Source organism: Oreochromis aureus, linkage group 7 (assembly GCF_013358895.1).
Source record: "Oreochromis aureus strain Israel breed Guangdong linkage group 7, ZZ_aureus, whole genome shotgun sequence".
NCBI lineage: Eukaryota > Metazoa > Chordata > Actinopteri > Cichliformes > Cichlidae > Oreochromis > Oreochromis aureus.
Window position 1 is genome coordinate 6,407,321 of NC_052948.1, and position 17,761 is coordinate 6,425,081.

At 41.3% G+C, this 17,761-nt stretch overlaps 1 protein-coding gene across 1 annotated transcript; it reads right to left on the reverse strand.

Moving 5' to 3' along the window:
- Positions 1 to 5,182: 5,182 nt before the first annotated feature.
- On the reverse strand, positions 5,183 to 10,031 carry fjx1 (four-jointed box kinase 1). The gene has a single exon (XM_031756484.2). The coding sequence runs from the start codon at positions 9,630 to 9,632 to the stop codon at positions 8,334 to 8,336; it is 1,299 nt and encodes a 432-aa protein (XP_031612344.2). The 5' UTR covers positions 9,633 to 10,031; the 3' UTR covers positions 5,183 to 8,333.
- Positions 10,032 to 17,761: the final 7,730 nt, after the last annotated feature.

Genomic DNA, 17,761 nt, shown 5'->3' on the forward strand with positions numbered 1-17,761 from the left:
TTTCAGTTCTGTTGCCGAAGGATTGATTTTATGCAGAATAGCACAATGTAAGGCTAAAACAAAGGTTTGCTACTTGAACTGCCTCTTAGCGTGGAAGAACGTGAACCACTACACCCTGTATTGTTTCCCCTCTGGTTAGGGTAATTTGAGGGTGTCGTGGAATGCTAGACACCAAGCCTCACCCTGTAGTTGTGTCAGAGTATAATTGCTGTTGCGGCATGTGTGGGAGGCCTGAATGCCTTAGTCTTGTTATCTGAGATGAGTCAGATTACAGGTGTGAAAGAAAAGAAACATCTCTGAGAGACACAAAAATGTCTCAGTGCTCTTATATATACATATATCATCCATTCTCTTGATTTTGTCCATTTTTCCAGTTACTTCATGATTCTTATATTGGCTGTTATGATACAGCAATGCAGCAGTTAGCACCGTCACCTCACAGCGGATGTGGATGTTAACAATAATGGTTGTCTGTGTCTTGATGAACTGACACTCAGCCCAGAGTAAGGTGGGATAACTTCCTACATTAAAAGGACTGATAAATGAAAATCATAAGCATTGTAGAAGCTCATTATGCTGAGTTGCGTTTCTAATGAACCCTTTCACCGTGCACGTGTAGCAAAGCACTGTGTGCATATATCTTGGCCTAACAAATAAATTAGCTTGTTAACTTGTAGACATGTTCACAGAGTGGGTTTCTGTTTTTCACACGATTAATATGCACCCTTTCACAGCATTAAACACATGCTACAAGGCCACCCTCTGTGTTTTTTAGTATATAAGTCCTGCCTGAGACAGTGGCGATGATACTAAAGCCTTTCTTAAAACGTTTGGCATTTCATGTCGTCACACAAGCGATTGCAAGAAGTCACCTTTGCAGGCAGCGGCTGTTTGACCCTTCTCAAAAATCTATCAGTAATGCTGCATATCTGAGAAAGACAGGGTGATCACGATGTAGTTGCCTGGAACTGTATTGGCTTTTTAAATTAAAGTTTTATGACACAAGAGGCAATAACAGCAGCAAATCTACTCTAACTTGCTGCCATTAAAATCAAACCACACTATACACATGTTCACATAAAAATATTAATAAATCATCTTCGATAGGAAGCTGTTAGCTTATGAGGCAGTTCTTGAAATTGTCTGTCAGAGCAACACGATGTTGAAAAGATACTGCTTTAGTAGAGTACGATACAGGTAAGAACTGAGCAGTGACAATGAAAAAGAGGAGACAAAAAAGTTTCACAATTCATTTACATTGGGTTTGATTTGAAAAGAGAAAAAGTTAAAAGAAACCTAGTTTTCTTTGGATATTTCAATATAGTGATGCCTTTAAGTGATACTGCTGTCAAGGACACAGAGAAGATAATATCTGTAAGAGACATGATTGCTTGGCTTGCGACACTGCCGAGATTTAGACCTAACCCTAAGTTTATAAACCTTGAAGTAGAACAGCCAAGAAATCCTGTTGGTGTCATTAGGCTATATGCATATAACAATATTTCAATTTTTATACATTCTCACATTGTTCTCTATCCCATATGTAGCCCTGTGAGCACTGTGGGCTCAGTTTTTTTTCTAATATGTATTTATGAATAGTGTTAATGAATAGTGTCATTCTTTAGTTCTCTGCATGTCCATATTAATTAAGGTAAAGTTTATTTTGTTAACATGCTTTTGTTTTGAACTGAGAGGAGCCGAGAGGATAAAGAAGGACAAAGGAGAAAGAAAGGAAAGGAAGGAGAAAAGGCAAAAAGAGTTGGAGAATGGATTGGTTGGGTGTGACCAGTGTCAACTGGGACATTCATCATGGAATATGGGGGTAATCCAGTATCCACGGCCAAAGAACTGGACTTAGAGGTGGGTTAGTACAGCTCAGACTAGCCAAAACATATCTGCGACAGTGAGAGCCAAACATTACTGAAGACCTTAGCTCGACCAGGCTGAAGATGTCCCCAGTTAGTTTGCATATATCAACACCATATATATTTGGTAAAGAGTGTTTGGTGGTATTAAAGAGTAAAAAAATCAGAATTTATGCGAAAAACATAAAAACTTTCTGAAAGAAAATCGACCCCAGGCAGTTATAAGAGCAAAACTAGAAGTGATAATAAGCATAGTAAACAGAATAAGAGAGTGAAATGTTCTCACAGCTCATCTGGCTGTACCAGAGGGCCAGGAGCACTACGTAAACTACAGTGTAATTTTTCTTTCGCTCAGGCATGTCCAATCTTGTGCAAATGACAATGATACCGCAGAGTCAGCCATAAACCTCCCCTAATGTTTGTCTCCAGTGAGCTCTTCCCTCTTCCCCCATGTAAAGAGACACGCAAGCACCTGGATGCAACCCAAAAATGGCTGCTTGAATCTTATACCTGTCTTCAACGGCACATGGCTGAGTGCTTTCCTATTCTTTCTATACTTATGTTGACCTATCTACTCAGCTGATTGACTGTCATGACATTTTCTCACAGTTAGCTTTAATCATTTCATTGTAACGGCGGACCATTATGGGATGAGGCAAGCCGCTGCATAAGCGAACAGAAAAGCCCACTATGGTGGCACAAAGCCCAATTTACATAGAAATGGCCAGATTACTGAGCCTAGCACAGGCAATAAGTGCTATAATTCAAAATGACTACTGTGAGTAGCCAAGTTCAGATCTCCGACAGGGTATAGCCTCCAGCTAACACTAACATTCAGAGAGCAAGTGGTCAGCAAGCAGGAAGGAATGTGTTGTTTCAGCAGGTTGTGGGTATTTTGTCATCAAGTATCACACGTCCTCTTACCCTTCTGCTTATCGATTCTCCCTGTGCTTCAGGCATGGCAAGTGTAAAGCCCTTATGGCAAGGTCACAACACATTAAAATACTCAACTCACAAAAAGTACACAAAGTAAAGAAGAAACGGCTACTTTAGGAGTAAGTTTGCACTTTAAAATCTTAATAATAAGATACAAAGTTTGTTTGATGTGTCTCAGCATTTACATACAGCTTTGCAGAATTAAAAAAAGTCATCCCTCCCATTCAAAACATATGTCCAGCTTGCTAATTAGTCCAGTGCTGGGGTTGATTCATAGCTTCCCCATTCATAGCATTTGCATAGAAATATCTTAATTATGGTCAAAGCCTGAGCTAGGTGCAGGTGGTGAAGGGAAAGGCACATTCAATAACAAAATGATAGATTATCACCCCATGGATATGATCAGTTATTCCTTCCTAGCAAGAGATTGGGGGAAAAAAATCATTTCCATGAGCATACTAATTCACATTTACATAGAGATGAATCCAGATGGAAATGAGAAAAGCTGCATGTTACTTAAAACTGGTCCGCTTTCTGTACTGACAAGCTTCACCTAGATGAATATGGACCTTTATCAAGAATGCCGATCAAATGCATTGCAAGAGGGGAGAAGCAAAACAGTTAAACACAACAAGGCCCCTACAAGGGAGCCAATGTCATGCCAAAGTAAATGAAAGAGATTATAAATCTTAAGTTTCACTTGCTGGTTCGTAATGAAAACAAAACTTGCTAAAATGCTGGCATAAAGCATCATGGTGAAACTAGTTTAATTGCTTTTTTCCCATTTTGCGCGTCTGCTCAGTGAAGAAGGGAAGAAAAGTTTCTGATAAATGTGCTGTAGATATGTTGGACAGCAGAATTTCCTGCCTGTTCTCATATCTGTAGACATAGTGTTTATGATATCAAATATAAATGTTGAACATGAAATCAACTCAAGCTTATGACTGTCTGCAGGCTATGGTGTGACATTCTGGAGACAGAGCTTGATGAGCGCAGCATGACAAACAGGATGGATTTAAGTGCTGAAATTAATCAGGATTTATTTTTATGTATCCTATGACTAGCATGAAGCAAATCGCATTAAGGGAAAATAGAGGGAAACCAAATTGAGGCTAAACAGTTCTTGTTTCTAAAACTGTTAACGGATTGTTTGCAGATCTGTATCTGTGTGCTGTAGGCTACATCATTGCTCCAAGCCTAATACTATCATGAATGATGCAGTGACTTGTCTATATTTCTGTCTACGTAAACTATTGAGATCAAAGATTTGACTTAGGGTTTGTCATCACAGATTGAGAGGGAAAAAAGATGTTTGCAATAGCGGTAACACACTTCTGTGATTGAAAAAAACAAGTTCGCTGTAATCTCTTCGACAATCTGCAAGCGTGGCAGCTGCGGGAGAGTACAGAGATGACTGGAAAGGGACAAAGAATCCTTGTCTTTCAGCACCTGGGAGCCTAAAGCTCAATAGCGGTCAATGGCAGTGGTAATGTATTTTAAAAGTGTGGAAAAACAACAAGCAGGATCAGCAAACTTTAGTAAGTAGTAGTAGTAGTAGCAGTGTGCAGCTGCCATGGAGACACCAGGGATCACCTCAAATTGTAAGTCAGTGCCTTGGTCAAGGGCACAGAAGAAATTAACCTAGCATGGTTTTAATGGTGGGAAAACCTGGACAGAGGGGTTATAGCTTGGATCTGAGGTCTCATGAATTGTTACCCAAAGAACTTCAAAATCACAGAGCAAATGAAGACATTTTTAACTAGTGATAAAACTAGCAAATTTTCAACATAACATAAAATAATATTTAACTTTTACTTCAGTTAATTTGCACATTCTCAGATATTTGACATATTTGTTCTCCATTTATCACATGATGCATGTGCATTCCCCTTCTCGCCTTAGTTTGTTACTCATTACTTTCTGCTGTACAAGAATGCACAAAGCCTTTGGCCTCGCACTTCCAGCCCTGGATTGGACAAATTCAGTCTTTGTGCCAGCTCTTCAGGCGCACCACAGCCTGCATGTCCAGTGCTTGCATTGTCAAAGGCCCTCGAGTCGTTGCCCCAACCCCCCAGTTTAAGCATCATGGCCCGAATCCACTCAGCTGTGACTAAGTGACTCTTCCTGAGTTTCATAATGAAATCATTCAGTCATGCGCAGGAAGTTCCTTGTACTGTGTAGCTGTGAAACAATGCAAGTTATGTTCTTCCACTCACGGGCCACCAGAAAAGGGACAGTGTAAGTCAGTTTGTCACCTAGCGTCTGGGAAAATGCTCTTTTTTTTTTGGCACAGTCTGACAAAAGCAGTCTTGTTTTCTTGAAATAAATGAAATAAAAAAAACATCTAAAGTCTATTAAATAACTCCAGAACTCAGTAACTGATATGTTACGCCTCGTTTTTACTCTTAAATGCACAGACCAACAAGTGTAGAAACAACAAGCAATTTTACAGGGTACTGTGTGCCAGAATATTTCTTGGCAGGTGTTGTCATAGTCTTGTTGTCGCCATAGGTTTGCCAGGCAGTTGGCTGAGAATTTGGAAGAGTCAGTCCTCTTGGCCAAAAGAAAAATTTAATCTTAAATCTTATTAAACCAGGACAGTCACATCATTTCACTCCTTCTTTAATGCATATGGACTCAGCAGAGAAGATACAGTAAAGGTTTATTTGTGAGATTTAGAAGAGCTGATGAGTAGATTTTCCTTTTAGTTAATCAGATTCTGCCTGTATTGTCTCCTGATGCCAAACTGACTAGACTGGTAGTCTCACTTACCTTACAGCAAGAAAGCAACAATAACTAGCATCTACTGAAATGTCTTTCTGTTCCTAATAAAATGTAGCATGCTGTAATTTATTTTTTTTTTAAAAGATGAAAAAGGATCTGAGTCAACGTTGACAGCGGTTTGTGTACACAGCTGGGACGCTTCAGTGCCTGAGAAGTGTCTGTGTGTGCTGGTGTGTCCGTGGAGATGATCCTCCCTCAGCTCCTCTGGAATGTTTGAAATTTGCACAAAGAAGAAGAAGATTGGCTCGAGTACCTGGGGTCTGTGCTCGGGCCTGCTGTTGGCCCCTGGCTGTCTGTACTTACACAGAAAAAAAAAACACATCTGCAGGAAACAGCAGAAAACTGACATGTATTAACATGTAAGTAAAATATTCTGCTGCACTGATGCCACAAGCTAGGATGGGTTGCATTCATTGAACAACTACACAAACTTATCTGTATGAATATTTTGTTGGTGTTGGGTGGGAAAAAAAGACCTCATGAAGTCTGTGTGGTTATCTGAAATAAGCAAGGCGGTAAGAGTGAAGGAAGAACATATGTGAACAGTTAAGGGTGTTTCAACAACCTCTTTGAAATACCCCATTAGTGTGATTACAGCTGGCAGGAAACCCGGGTTAAAAAATGACTTTCTTGTGCGAAGGAATCCACAAAAAAACTAATTAGGAAAATGAAACTTTCATTTTCAATTTAGGTCATAAATGAAGCTGACAGTGATGTTAACAGCAAAGACAGATGCACAAAAAGATGGGCATGGTGTGGATGGAATACGGAAGGGGAAATCATGCGAGGCAAGAAAGGAGGAAAGGTCACAAGTCTGTCTTAGACATGCAGATCTTAGCTTTGCATTGTTTGTAATCCCCAGAGCCTGCAGCCGGTTGTAAATCTCTTTGCAGAGTTTGGTATTAACAGACATGCCTGGAGCACCATACCCAGCTGCAAGTGCAGCTTTTGCAAGGTCCTTGAAACACATGTTCATATTTTAACTGAAAAGGCAGCGCATTAACATGACCTTCTTTCGCCTACACACCAGTCAGTGCACATATTGATCCCCAAGTCCCTATTACAGCTGAAGCACAGCAGAATGCCTCCAGTTACACCTATTTACCCCTTTGCTGCTTGTCTCCCTTTATGCAGTGACCCAGCAGGCAGAAGAACAAATCACTGAAACACATGCCGTAAACCATGAAATAAAGTATAAGTACAAAAATTTTTACAAGATGCATTCATCTCTCTTCGTGGAGTCGCGCAAACAGTTTGTGGCGTGTCCTGGAGTTGAACATATATAAAGAAATTTTAAAAGAAACCAGATGGGCTGTAGGATAGCAAAAGGCTGGAAAGCATTAGTCTGTCAAAAGTTTGATCACTGTCATTCCCTCTGATGTGCTCATAAGTCTGGAACCAGAGATCAGACACAGAAGTAGGCCTGTGGTGGAACGAATAAGAAAAGTATGGCTCTATAAGGGTCAAATTTAAAAAATGATGTGCTGATGTAAAGTGACAGCACAGACTATACAGGGAAATAACGCAGCTGGCCTTGGGGTTTTTCTCTTGAAAACCTTTCACGGTTACATTTCCAACCCATAAAAAGCCGTAAACAACTCTCTCCACTGAGGGCAAAACACTCATTAACAGCACATGCAGCACATGCAACCATAAGGCAGACTGCTTATAGGTTGACCAATTTATATTGTGCGACAAATATTCTGCAGTATACGGTATAGCTATGAAATGTCATAATATAGTTAGGGAACAGCAAATTCCTTTTCAAATGATGTCAAATAATGTCAGTCGTCTCCTTCAGTTCATCATTCTGGGTGAGATTATAAAGGGGATTAGAGACGCCTGTTGTAGCGTGCCTGTGGCTGACAGAATGGCTCCTGGGGAAGTGTGCCAGTGCAAGATATTTCTACAGTACAATGAGAGCACTGTATGGGAAAGTACAGAGGCAACAGAGGCTTCAAAAAAAAGGAAAAAAAAAAAAAAAACAGCACTCCACACAAAATAGGTAAATATTTGATGCGTTCTAATAAGGCAGTTAAGAACAAACTGCATACAAAATACACATTAACAGAGAAATTAAATTACAGCATATTTATTTAAAAAAAAAACAAGAGTTTTTTGGAATGTTAAAAAGCACATTAAATTAGTTTAGCATCAAATTTCCAAAACAGGTTGGCAGACAGTATTTACATCAGACAAATGCACAAATGAATATGCGCCACCTGTGAAATTAAGGCTAAGTATGCTATCCAAACACAATTACAAGAGTGCAGGTGCTGGCAATGTGTGTGCAAAAGATCTTCTCTAAAAAAGCGAGCCGAACGTCAACAGAAATACAATATTCAAGAGTCAACTTACATTAAGGCTTAGGAGTTTAACATTGGGATTATTGAACACAAATCAACAATCCAAACCGCACATGAAGGGGTAGTTTATGATACCCAACACGCATAGTCTACTCTTTACATTTAGTCATATTCAGGTGAAGATCAGAGGGGTGAAGTAAAGACAGGGTCATTCTTCACAGTGAGGCGTACAGTGAACATCTCAGCTTATAAACGTGTCAAACTGATTCATTAATAAACTAGGAAACACATTCTATTCACAGGAGGTAGTTCAGCTGGATATTCAAGACATTTTTTTTTCTGTGTAATGCGCATCAGCTTAGCACAGGTGTGCCAGCTGCGTTTGCAAAGCTCATTACTGTGCAGGCAGACAACAAATCCATCACCTGTGCATGCTGAATGTTCACAGCTGGCCGTACTTTCCTTTGCAATGCACAATGTGTGTATATAATCTGTCTATCCTGTCCTGGAGAACACCAGCGTGCTCATCTGAGAGAAATCCTAATTCCTGAGACAAAGGCTCGCTGTCTCTGTAGAGCTCCAGCAGCCTTTGCCTGGAGTCTCTGCGCGTGTGCAGCTCTGCCACGCGCTGCGTGGTCCTTTTTCTAAACACGCACACAGAGCTCAGGACTGTATTGTGATATTTCTCCCACATGTTTAACACTCGAAACCCATGCACTAATCCGGCCTCGTTGTCTATGAATACGAGGTCACCGCGAGGGGTTTTCAGGAGATTGTTCGTGTCCCTCTCCATTACACGGGAGTCCCACTGCAGGCTAAACAAATTGCTGACGAGCCTGTCGAAGTTTGCCGTCAGGTAGTCTAATACGATCAGGTCTGTCCACTGCATCAGCTCCAGCAGCTCCGCCGCTGTCTTGTTCCAGAGCTCCTCGCGCGCAGGATGCAGCCCGCTGCTCTCCTGTCTCAGCGGCGCAGGTGTGATGACCCCTGTCAGGTTGGAGATCCACTGAGTTAGAGAAACCACGGCTCGGTCATTCCACTGTAAACCATCTATCCGCGTCCTCACACTCTCCCATTGCTCACTGTCACTGTCCAGCTGGGACAGTACGAGAGGGGGCAGGTTTGTGATGCCAAGCAAACGTGCAAGGTAATAAGTCAAAGTTTCACCCTGCACCTGGTCCGCGTTTATCCCATAACGCACACAAGCTTTGGTCCCGTCTGCAAACGTGGCGAGCTGATTGGATATCCTGCCGCATCCCGGCTCCAGCTTCACCACCCGGTACGTCCTCGCTTTCTTTTGCCAAGCCACAGCATATTCCTCCGTGAATCCCGCAGGAAGGGTATCTTCCAGCCATTCGTTCCAAAATATTCCGTCTTCCAATGGGGACAACTTGACCGGGTCCTCCCGCGGGGCTGACCTCTTGTTACCCCCATTCATATTGTAATCTCGACTTCCTGCAGAGACAGGTTGATTGGTGAGGTTGAGGCGAGTCTTAAGTCTGTCTCCAAAGTGCAGTCTCTGTGCCGCTGGGACAGCAAGCAATGCACGGAAAGTTTTGGCTGAAAGGTCCACTGGGAGAGCTTGGTGAAAGGACCCTGCACCTGGTACTGAGAACCTCCGTTTGTGTCGCTCCAAACGGTCCTCCAGTGCGCTCCAGACGTAGAAAACACTTGCGAGGGCGCACAGGAGGAGCAGAGAAAACAAGTTCGCTGAAAGAACCCTCATGGTGATGGCCACCATTCCCCTTGGCACACAGTACTCCAGCAGATTTTAATAAGATACAGACAGAAATAAATTTCTCCGATCCGCAGTTGAGCTGGAGCGGCTTTGAGCGGTGCGCTTTCTGTCCTCTACACGCCCGAAGCCCTGCGACTCAAAGGCGTACTGGGTAAGATCACAAGGAGAAGAGGGTCTCCGAAACTGTGTGAAGCTCATCTCCCGTCCTGTTCACACGCCTTGTCATATTCCTACTCTATGGGAAATAAAGAGCGCATTTCGCTTCACCCCGATAGCCGCTATTGGACGTTCTCCGTTACAGCTCACTGGCGTCGTAAGGGCTTTCTGTGCGTACACGCCACACTTTTTCCCATCTGCCTTTATCTCTCCACCGGGCGCTGGGTGAGTTTGATTTGTGGTGGAGTCGGTTAGCAGAGACACACTAGGCGGTGAGACACGTGACTTTAGTCCCGAGATGGTGGGCGGATCGTGGGAAGGAGGGTTCCAAGAGGAGCGGAGCAAGTGCACCGCTCTGCGTTTTATGTGTTTGTGTGATGTCAGAAGATTGTGTGGTATTACAAGAAAAGGTAGCCATTATGATAATTGATATCCAGAGTATAAATACTCCGCATTTTAATACATTCGTATTCCGTGCCTGTGTGGAAAGCTGTGCTTGCATCAGCGAGGCAGACAAGAATGGAGTCCAGGCGAGAGAGTTTGCAGACCTCACTCTTTTGACGTTTTTGCATAGCATTTTTCACTGTTTTCGAATTCACCTTCTAATTTATGTCCATTAAGGGGTCATTATGAATAAGAGAAACCACTAAGTCGTGCCATCATATTTTACTTTGTTGTTTTACTTTGTATTTTTCAGCAGATTTCAGATTAAAGTCAAGGCAGTGGTGAATTTTAGCTTTAAGGCTTTTTTTTGGGAGTATCTATATCCACATTGGCCACAAGACTCTTTGTTCCAGAGCATACAAACTAAGCAACAATATATGAACAAATAAACCAAATGATCTGATCACGATGATTTGATTGCTTCTCTGCCAAGAGCCAGAGTAACACAAAAATCAGATACTTTAACTAAAAGCCTGGCAAATGATTCGGTATAGTCCAATTTATTGACTCAAGCAGTTTGTTTGGAGCCAAATGCAGTCTCCTTCTTTAAGAACAATGCAATCACAAGTAATAAACTATTTGAGTCTATTTTTTAAATTCTGTTTTAATTCAATTGTGATACAGTTCCCCCAGTTTCTATAACATAAAGTTTTAACATTATTCCCCTAACAGAAGGCCAAGTCCTTATTAGCAGATAAGACTTGCTCAGTTATGCATAGTGGATACAAAAACACTATTCCAGTATTTTTAATAGTTTGCACTCTTGATTAATATTTAAAAAGAGCACAGTTATTTCAATTTGTGCTGCTAAGCATTTGACCATTTTCCTATGAACACCCGGGGCACACTAAAGTGAACCACTGCTTGTTTGCTCTTTGTCCACGGCTTTTGTTAAACCAAATGTAACATGCATGCACATAAACTCCTTTATACACTTCTCCCTCACTAATATTCTCTCTCATTAACATCCCACTGCAGCCTATACCATTCCACTCACTCTCTGTATCTTGAACCTTGGTTTCCTAATCAAATTAATTGGGTCATTTTTATAGCAACATGCTGGCATGCTAAATTGCCTGAGTCGAAAAGACAGCCACGGACAAGAATACTCAATTACAGCCAGTAAACTAGATGTCCACTAATGTATGCTCGAAATGCCCGGAGCGCTGAAACTCTTATCTCCATGCTGACATTCATATTATGTCATAGCTTGAACAGAGACATAGTGAACTACAAAAAAATAAAATAAATAAATCTAATTTATCTTTTATAATCCTAGAAAGAAGAAAAACTCCTACAGACAGGCAGGCGAAATGATTCTGATTGGGTCATGCTTCTTGTGTCCTTTCATTAACATCAGCAGGATAATTTCCTTTCTGAGAGCATGTTTGATTCTGCATTGCAGCTTGACGGAGCAGTGTGGAGGGAGACTGAAAAACCTCTCGATTCTGTGCAAGCAAAGAGGAAATAATGAATGCAACAGTCTCAATAAATGGTTTGTGTAGCGGTGAGTGGTACGAGGCTGTTTTTTCTGACATGTTGACAAAAGAGTCACTCCTGGTAAAAGTGAGGCTTTTCCACCTGCTGTGTAAAACAAATTAGCCTTTCTTAATTGCATGCCGCCAATTGCTCAAGATTGCAGATAGTTAGGGCACTCAGCAGGCTTGCTAAATATATACAACTTTATAATTACGTTGAAAGGGTACCTTGAAGTAGTTTGAAATATCTCTCTCTTTGATCTCCAGTCATAGCAATCCTTCACCACCTTGCCACTTCCCTCCAGTTCCACGTGAAAAGTGAGTAACAGCAAGATTTAAGACTTTCAGTGTCTAGACATAGAAAATGAAGAAGGCTTAAGTGCATTGCTGGAATTCTGTCTGATGGCTGTTACTTAAAAGGAGCGTGGACTAACAGTAATGGCTGGCTCTTGGTGTCGCTTTTCCCGAGCACAAGTGTGGGCATGTTCACATATCAAACCTATCTGTTTTCTTGCTATGTGTTATCTGCAGGTCACCTAACCCCTATGTCTCTTTCCCCATTACACCCCCATCCCCCACCCTCTTACACACACACACACACACACACACACACACACACACACACACACACACACACACACACACACACACACATCCCACTGCTGTCATGCCCCCTGCTGCTGCATTCCTCCCTCAGCAGTCCCAGGGGGGCTGTAACTTATGGAAACCTTTTCTCCCCTTGGTCATGGCTGTCCGTAGTCAAGTGCCGCAGTGACACGGGAGAGCCCAGACCGTCTGTCATTCTGTCTGCAGCAACACAGTACACCCATCACTAGTCGTCTGACAACGCCACAGCTGTGATACAATCTCGTGGTGTCTGTGTGGTGCCTGTCTGCCAGCGCAGATGGACGCAGAGAGGGAAAGGAGACATTAAGGGACGGAGACAGTGGAAGAGAGAGTGCAGTGAGCTTCTATCACTTCCCTCGTAGTCTTAGGTTGTTCATGCTGAGTAATAACTCATGGGTCCCTTGACACTTTGTGGCACTCTGTTTCCTGGACTGAATAATGAATGTGCAGGACTTCCATTAGTGTTGAAAGCTACGATTATTTCACTAGGCCTTACAATTACTCATGCTCTAGGATTTGGGGACAGGGCGGAGGAGATCCATGGGGATGAATTTGTGTCTCCTGGTTTATGTATGTGCAGAGAAGTCTGCATGTGGATGTATGCTTACAAGTGTTTATTCTAAAGAAGAGAGTGGTGCAGATAATACCAAGGGGATTAGAGGTTGGCATGATTATGTAATGTATATGTATATGTATATGTGAGGTGTCAATACTAGCTTTGAATCCAGGAGGAGGCACATTTCTATCTGTTCAAGAAACCCAACATGCTCTTCTTTTTCTCTCCCATCACATTAATATAGAGTAATTGTAGTAGAGTATTGCAATGAATACTTCAGAGAGACATAACACAATTATTTTAAGTACCGGAGACACAGATACAATCTTCTCAGTACTTGGTTCAAGTAATGCTTTGGAATTCTGCATACATTGCCCAAAATTGATTTTATCGTCAGCAGATTATCCTGACTTCAATTAGCCGGCAGATGTTGCTGGTCTTAAATGTGAGAGGTAATTCAGTTTAATTCTTGGCTAGAGTCTTCCCAGAATGATGCCATTTTTAAAAGCAGTTTCACTCGTGGTTTCATTTAGACAGAAATACAGGGAGTGAGCAGAAACAAGTAGTGTGTGCAGAATCAAACTGAAGCTGTTGCTACAACAAGCGATCCACTGCATTGCTGAACATGGCACACAGCCACCAAACGGCTGCCTTTTTTCCACTATTCACTGCAGTTTCGCTAGCCTGCCTTTGCCAATTTCCTGATACGCAGGCCCAAGGTTTTTAAAAGAGTGGTTGGTTGCCATTTGCTAATAATGAATGGGTTATTGTTAATAAATGCTGAATTTATCCAGTAGTCACAGAAGAAAAGATGGTTGGGTTATTCATGTACTGCACCCCTCGTCTCCGCCCGGCTTCCATGCAGGAGAAGTTAGAGAGGGGAGATTTGAACGAGCAGAGGAGTGGGCCATTGAAATTCAGCGCTACACAAGGGAGACCCTCTTACAAGAGTGAAATCAGGAGGGGAGGAAGGAGATGTACTGTGGAGCCACTTGATTAAAGAATCAGTGTCCAATCTCCTGGATTACACCCTCTGACCTGCCATGCCAAATCCCCTATTAAATAAGTCAAGAATTGAATTCTTTTTCTTTCCTTTCTGCTAACTGGCTTATTGACTCAAGTGTGCTCAGTGCTTTGTGGTGAGGTCCGCCTTTCAATTGGCTAAAGGGAGGGTTTAGGAACATCTGATCATTATTTAGAAAGTCATGACTTTCCAAGCCTTGGTATTTTTTCAGATGAAATGCACCATGTGATGCTGCGATCTGGTTCCCCTCCCCTCCCCAGTGCTCGAGGGGGTCGTATGGTCAGTTAAGATAAGAGATGGTTGAATGTCTTCCTAGCATTTCAGCGAAAAATTTAGCAGCTTCAAATTTAATGGGCAAACAGCGTGAACTGCTTGCTCTCATATCACACTGGAATGAATCTGAGGCATGTGTGAGGGAAGAGTGCAGCGGTCTAAATGCATCTTCTCTCCTAACTCCTCCCCACCCTCCCAGGATTTCAAACCAGTTTAAAGCAACCACTAATGAAAAACATGGGACCTTTTCAGCATATGGCCCGAGCTTACACAGAGAGAGGAGGGAACGCAGTCACATTTCTTTTTAAACAGATGCATCCAGATATGCGTATTAACATGACTTATATTTATAACCACATCATACTACTCTATCTGTGCTCCAGATAGAGTACAAACAGTGTTATCAATTACTTATTTAAGCTCAAATTCAAAGGCTAAAGTCCACAGGACAGTGCAGATCTGTATTATTATTATTAATTTACCATATGGAGCACACTGCAAACACACATACACGCTTACACAGTAACTCCAGTTTGCACATTTATTTCATCTTGCCACTTCAAAATACACCTTAGATGTAGAAGCTGGACATTGGGCAGAGAGAAAAATTGCAATATGCTACCAATGTGTGAGGTTGCCACAGATCTGCTGATCACAAACTGCCAGATAAAATGAAGGCACACGGGCCACATACTTTAGTTGAATACAAACCTTGTGGTCAGTAACGTCTGAAAAAGTTTCTGTTATTTCAACCTTACATTTTGCGTTTCCCAGTGGTACTCTTGTTTTTACGGTTCCTCAGCTGTAGTAATAGTACTGTTGGGGCATTAAGAGAGGGAAAAGGCCAAATCCCGGGCACAAGTTTGACCCCTTTGCATTTTGACCTTTTTTTTTCTACCCATGAGGCTGGTAGTGTTGACAGGACTCTTGTGGGGGAGGGTAGGCAAACAAGCCACATGGAAAAGGCTAGCAGGCAAATGCTGCAAGACCAACAAGACCATGGAAAACCTTTCTCAAAGCTGGCTCAGTCCTCTGCTCGAAATTAGCATGCATTATAGGCTGTTTGCAACTTGACTCAAAGGACTGGCAGGTTTTGTGAGACTTTTCACGGCACAGGATGTCTAAATCAGGAATAATCCCTTTACTGTTATCTTGTAATCTTTGTTCTATATTTTTACATGTGCTGCATCAACAAATATTTGGTAGAACTGCAACAGATGTTAGATAGTTTTTGTCATTTTAAACTACAAAGAGAAGGCTCAAAATGCTGGCAATTTTCTCAGAAGCTGGCTATGGAGTGAAAGCCTGATCATTTATGGCTGTGGCCTTGCAGAGCGAGTCTTTTCCACAGGCCTTGATGCTCAGTGTATTTTACTTGCCTATGCTTCACTGCTGCTGGGAATCACTAATGTAGCTGATAGCACCCACCACTGATAGATTTGTGTCCCTCAGGACAGGTTTGTATCACCGCTGGCTGTCAGCACATACATTATGTGGTTTAAAGAAGAATGATCACTGCTATTAACAACAAAGCAGGCCCAATTGAATAATTTAGCACAGTGGGTATTCACAGTGGCTCGCTGCTGATAAAGAAGTGGAGAACTGATCAAACAGCTCTCACGCAAGGCTTGGAAATAAAAATAAGAAAATAAGATCAGAGTAATTAGTTAAGGTGCCCCGTTCCAGTCCAGTGCCTAGTGCTTACATCCCTCTCGCTCTGACATTTAGTCAAAATTGTGATTCTACTTTTCTGCCTGCAATGGCAAATCAATATGTTCCATAACAGATGGAAGTAGGAATGTTGGGATGTGCTTTCTGTGCAATGCAAAAGCTGATTTTCGTTCTTCTTCTCTCCTTGATCTGGTTTTTGTGATGTTGCTGCAGAAGTTACAATAAAAATAAATAAATAAATAACAAATAAATAAATAAATAAATGAAACACCCTACATTTCCTGTTAGCCTATTATGGGCTACTTGAGAGTGATCTCATCTTCTTGGAGGAGAAATATATGGATTTGCAGGCTCTGACTCCCTCTAGAGGATTAACAGCAACACACACACACACACACCCATTTTTGTGAATTTCTGGCATGTACCAAGTGTTAATAATGAAATGAAAGGACATAAATTATTTTGTACTCATATTTATATCAACACACTAACATGCTGTTGCTAAGAATTCAAGTGCTTTAAAAAATATATCAGTTTACCGCTGAGTTCAGCATTGGCTTGCTGTTCTGGGGGGTTTTGGCTTACTTTTGCAGCTGCTTCTGTCTTAAAATGTATTCATAAATTAATTTTAAATGATTTTTCAGCGACACAGTGGCATTCTACCAATAAGTTAACTGACATCCACACTGGTGACTCAATTTGCACAATTTAGACATCTGAAATATCCTTTTCTATGGTCATGCTTTGAGATTATTTGCAGCATTTTTGTCAATTTGCTGTCACAGTTTCAACCGAGTAAGTGATGCGAGGACAATATATTTGCATCAACATCAGAAGGCTCAGTCAGACCACAGCCAATGTTGCATGCTCTGTGCTTCAGCTGCCTACATTGTAGGAGCTTAGACATCCGCATGAGCAACACATGATGTAACAGGTCTGTAAGGATAACTTTATTAAAGACAGAAACAGATCCTCAGCTATCAGCAGGGTTTATCAGGATCATGGCGCTCTTTTTGATTAAAGTCTTAAAAGTCTTAAAATATTTTGATCCAAGATCAATGATAGATAAGTGATCTTCTGATATTTTACTCATTTAGATCTAGCCTTTTAACATTATGGAGTTTCCTCTCCAAGGTTTCCAGTGAGAGACAACACATGTGAAGATCAAAGGTCTTTTGAAGTTAAATGGTAGAATGACACCAACAGTTACAAGTGCAGACGAACGTTAGAAAATAGAAGTGCAATTTCATTTTTTTCACCAACTTAGACACGTTTTCACACTTTTTGTTCTTTGTTAGATTCATTTTTAGATTTTAGAAGTGTTAATTATGCCTCATTTTTCCTCATAGATCCTTTGTTTTTTTTAATTGACCAGGCTCTCTCTCTCGCAAGCACAGTCTCTCTCTTTCTGTTATGTCAGTTTTATTACAAATATAATACAGATGTTCCAAATGTGCCTTGCTTTTTATTTAAATAATGGTGACCTTGAAATCATTTCATATTCTTCATATTTTACTAGGATAATGTGAAATATGTGCAGTAATTTATGGAAAAAGTTCAAACATAAGTAGAAATACAGTATATACTGAAAACAAAAACAGTACAATTCTAACAAGCTTGAAAGTCAATATTTGGTATTGCCACCTTTATTCTTCAATACAGCGAGAACTCTCTGAGTTCAGGCCTGAGGTGTGTTGTTATTTATTTAGGAATAGTGCTACAGGCTTCTTGATGAATATTCCAAAGCTCTTCCTTGGATACTGGCTGCCTTTTATTCCATTTTCAGTCAAAATCCCACACTTTTTCAACAATGTTGAGGTGCAGTTTCTGGGGAAGCCATTGTGTGTTTTTCTATCCAGGTATGTTTGGGATGACTGTGATGTTAAAGAAATATGAAGCTGTT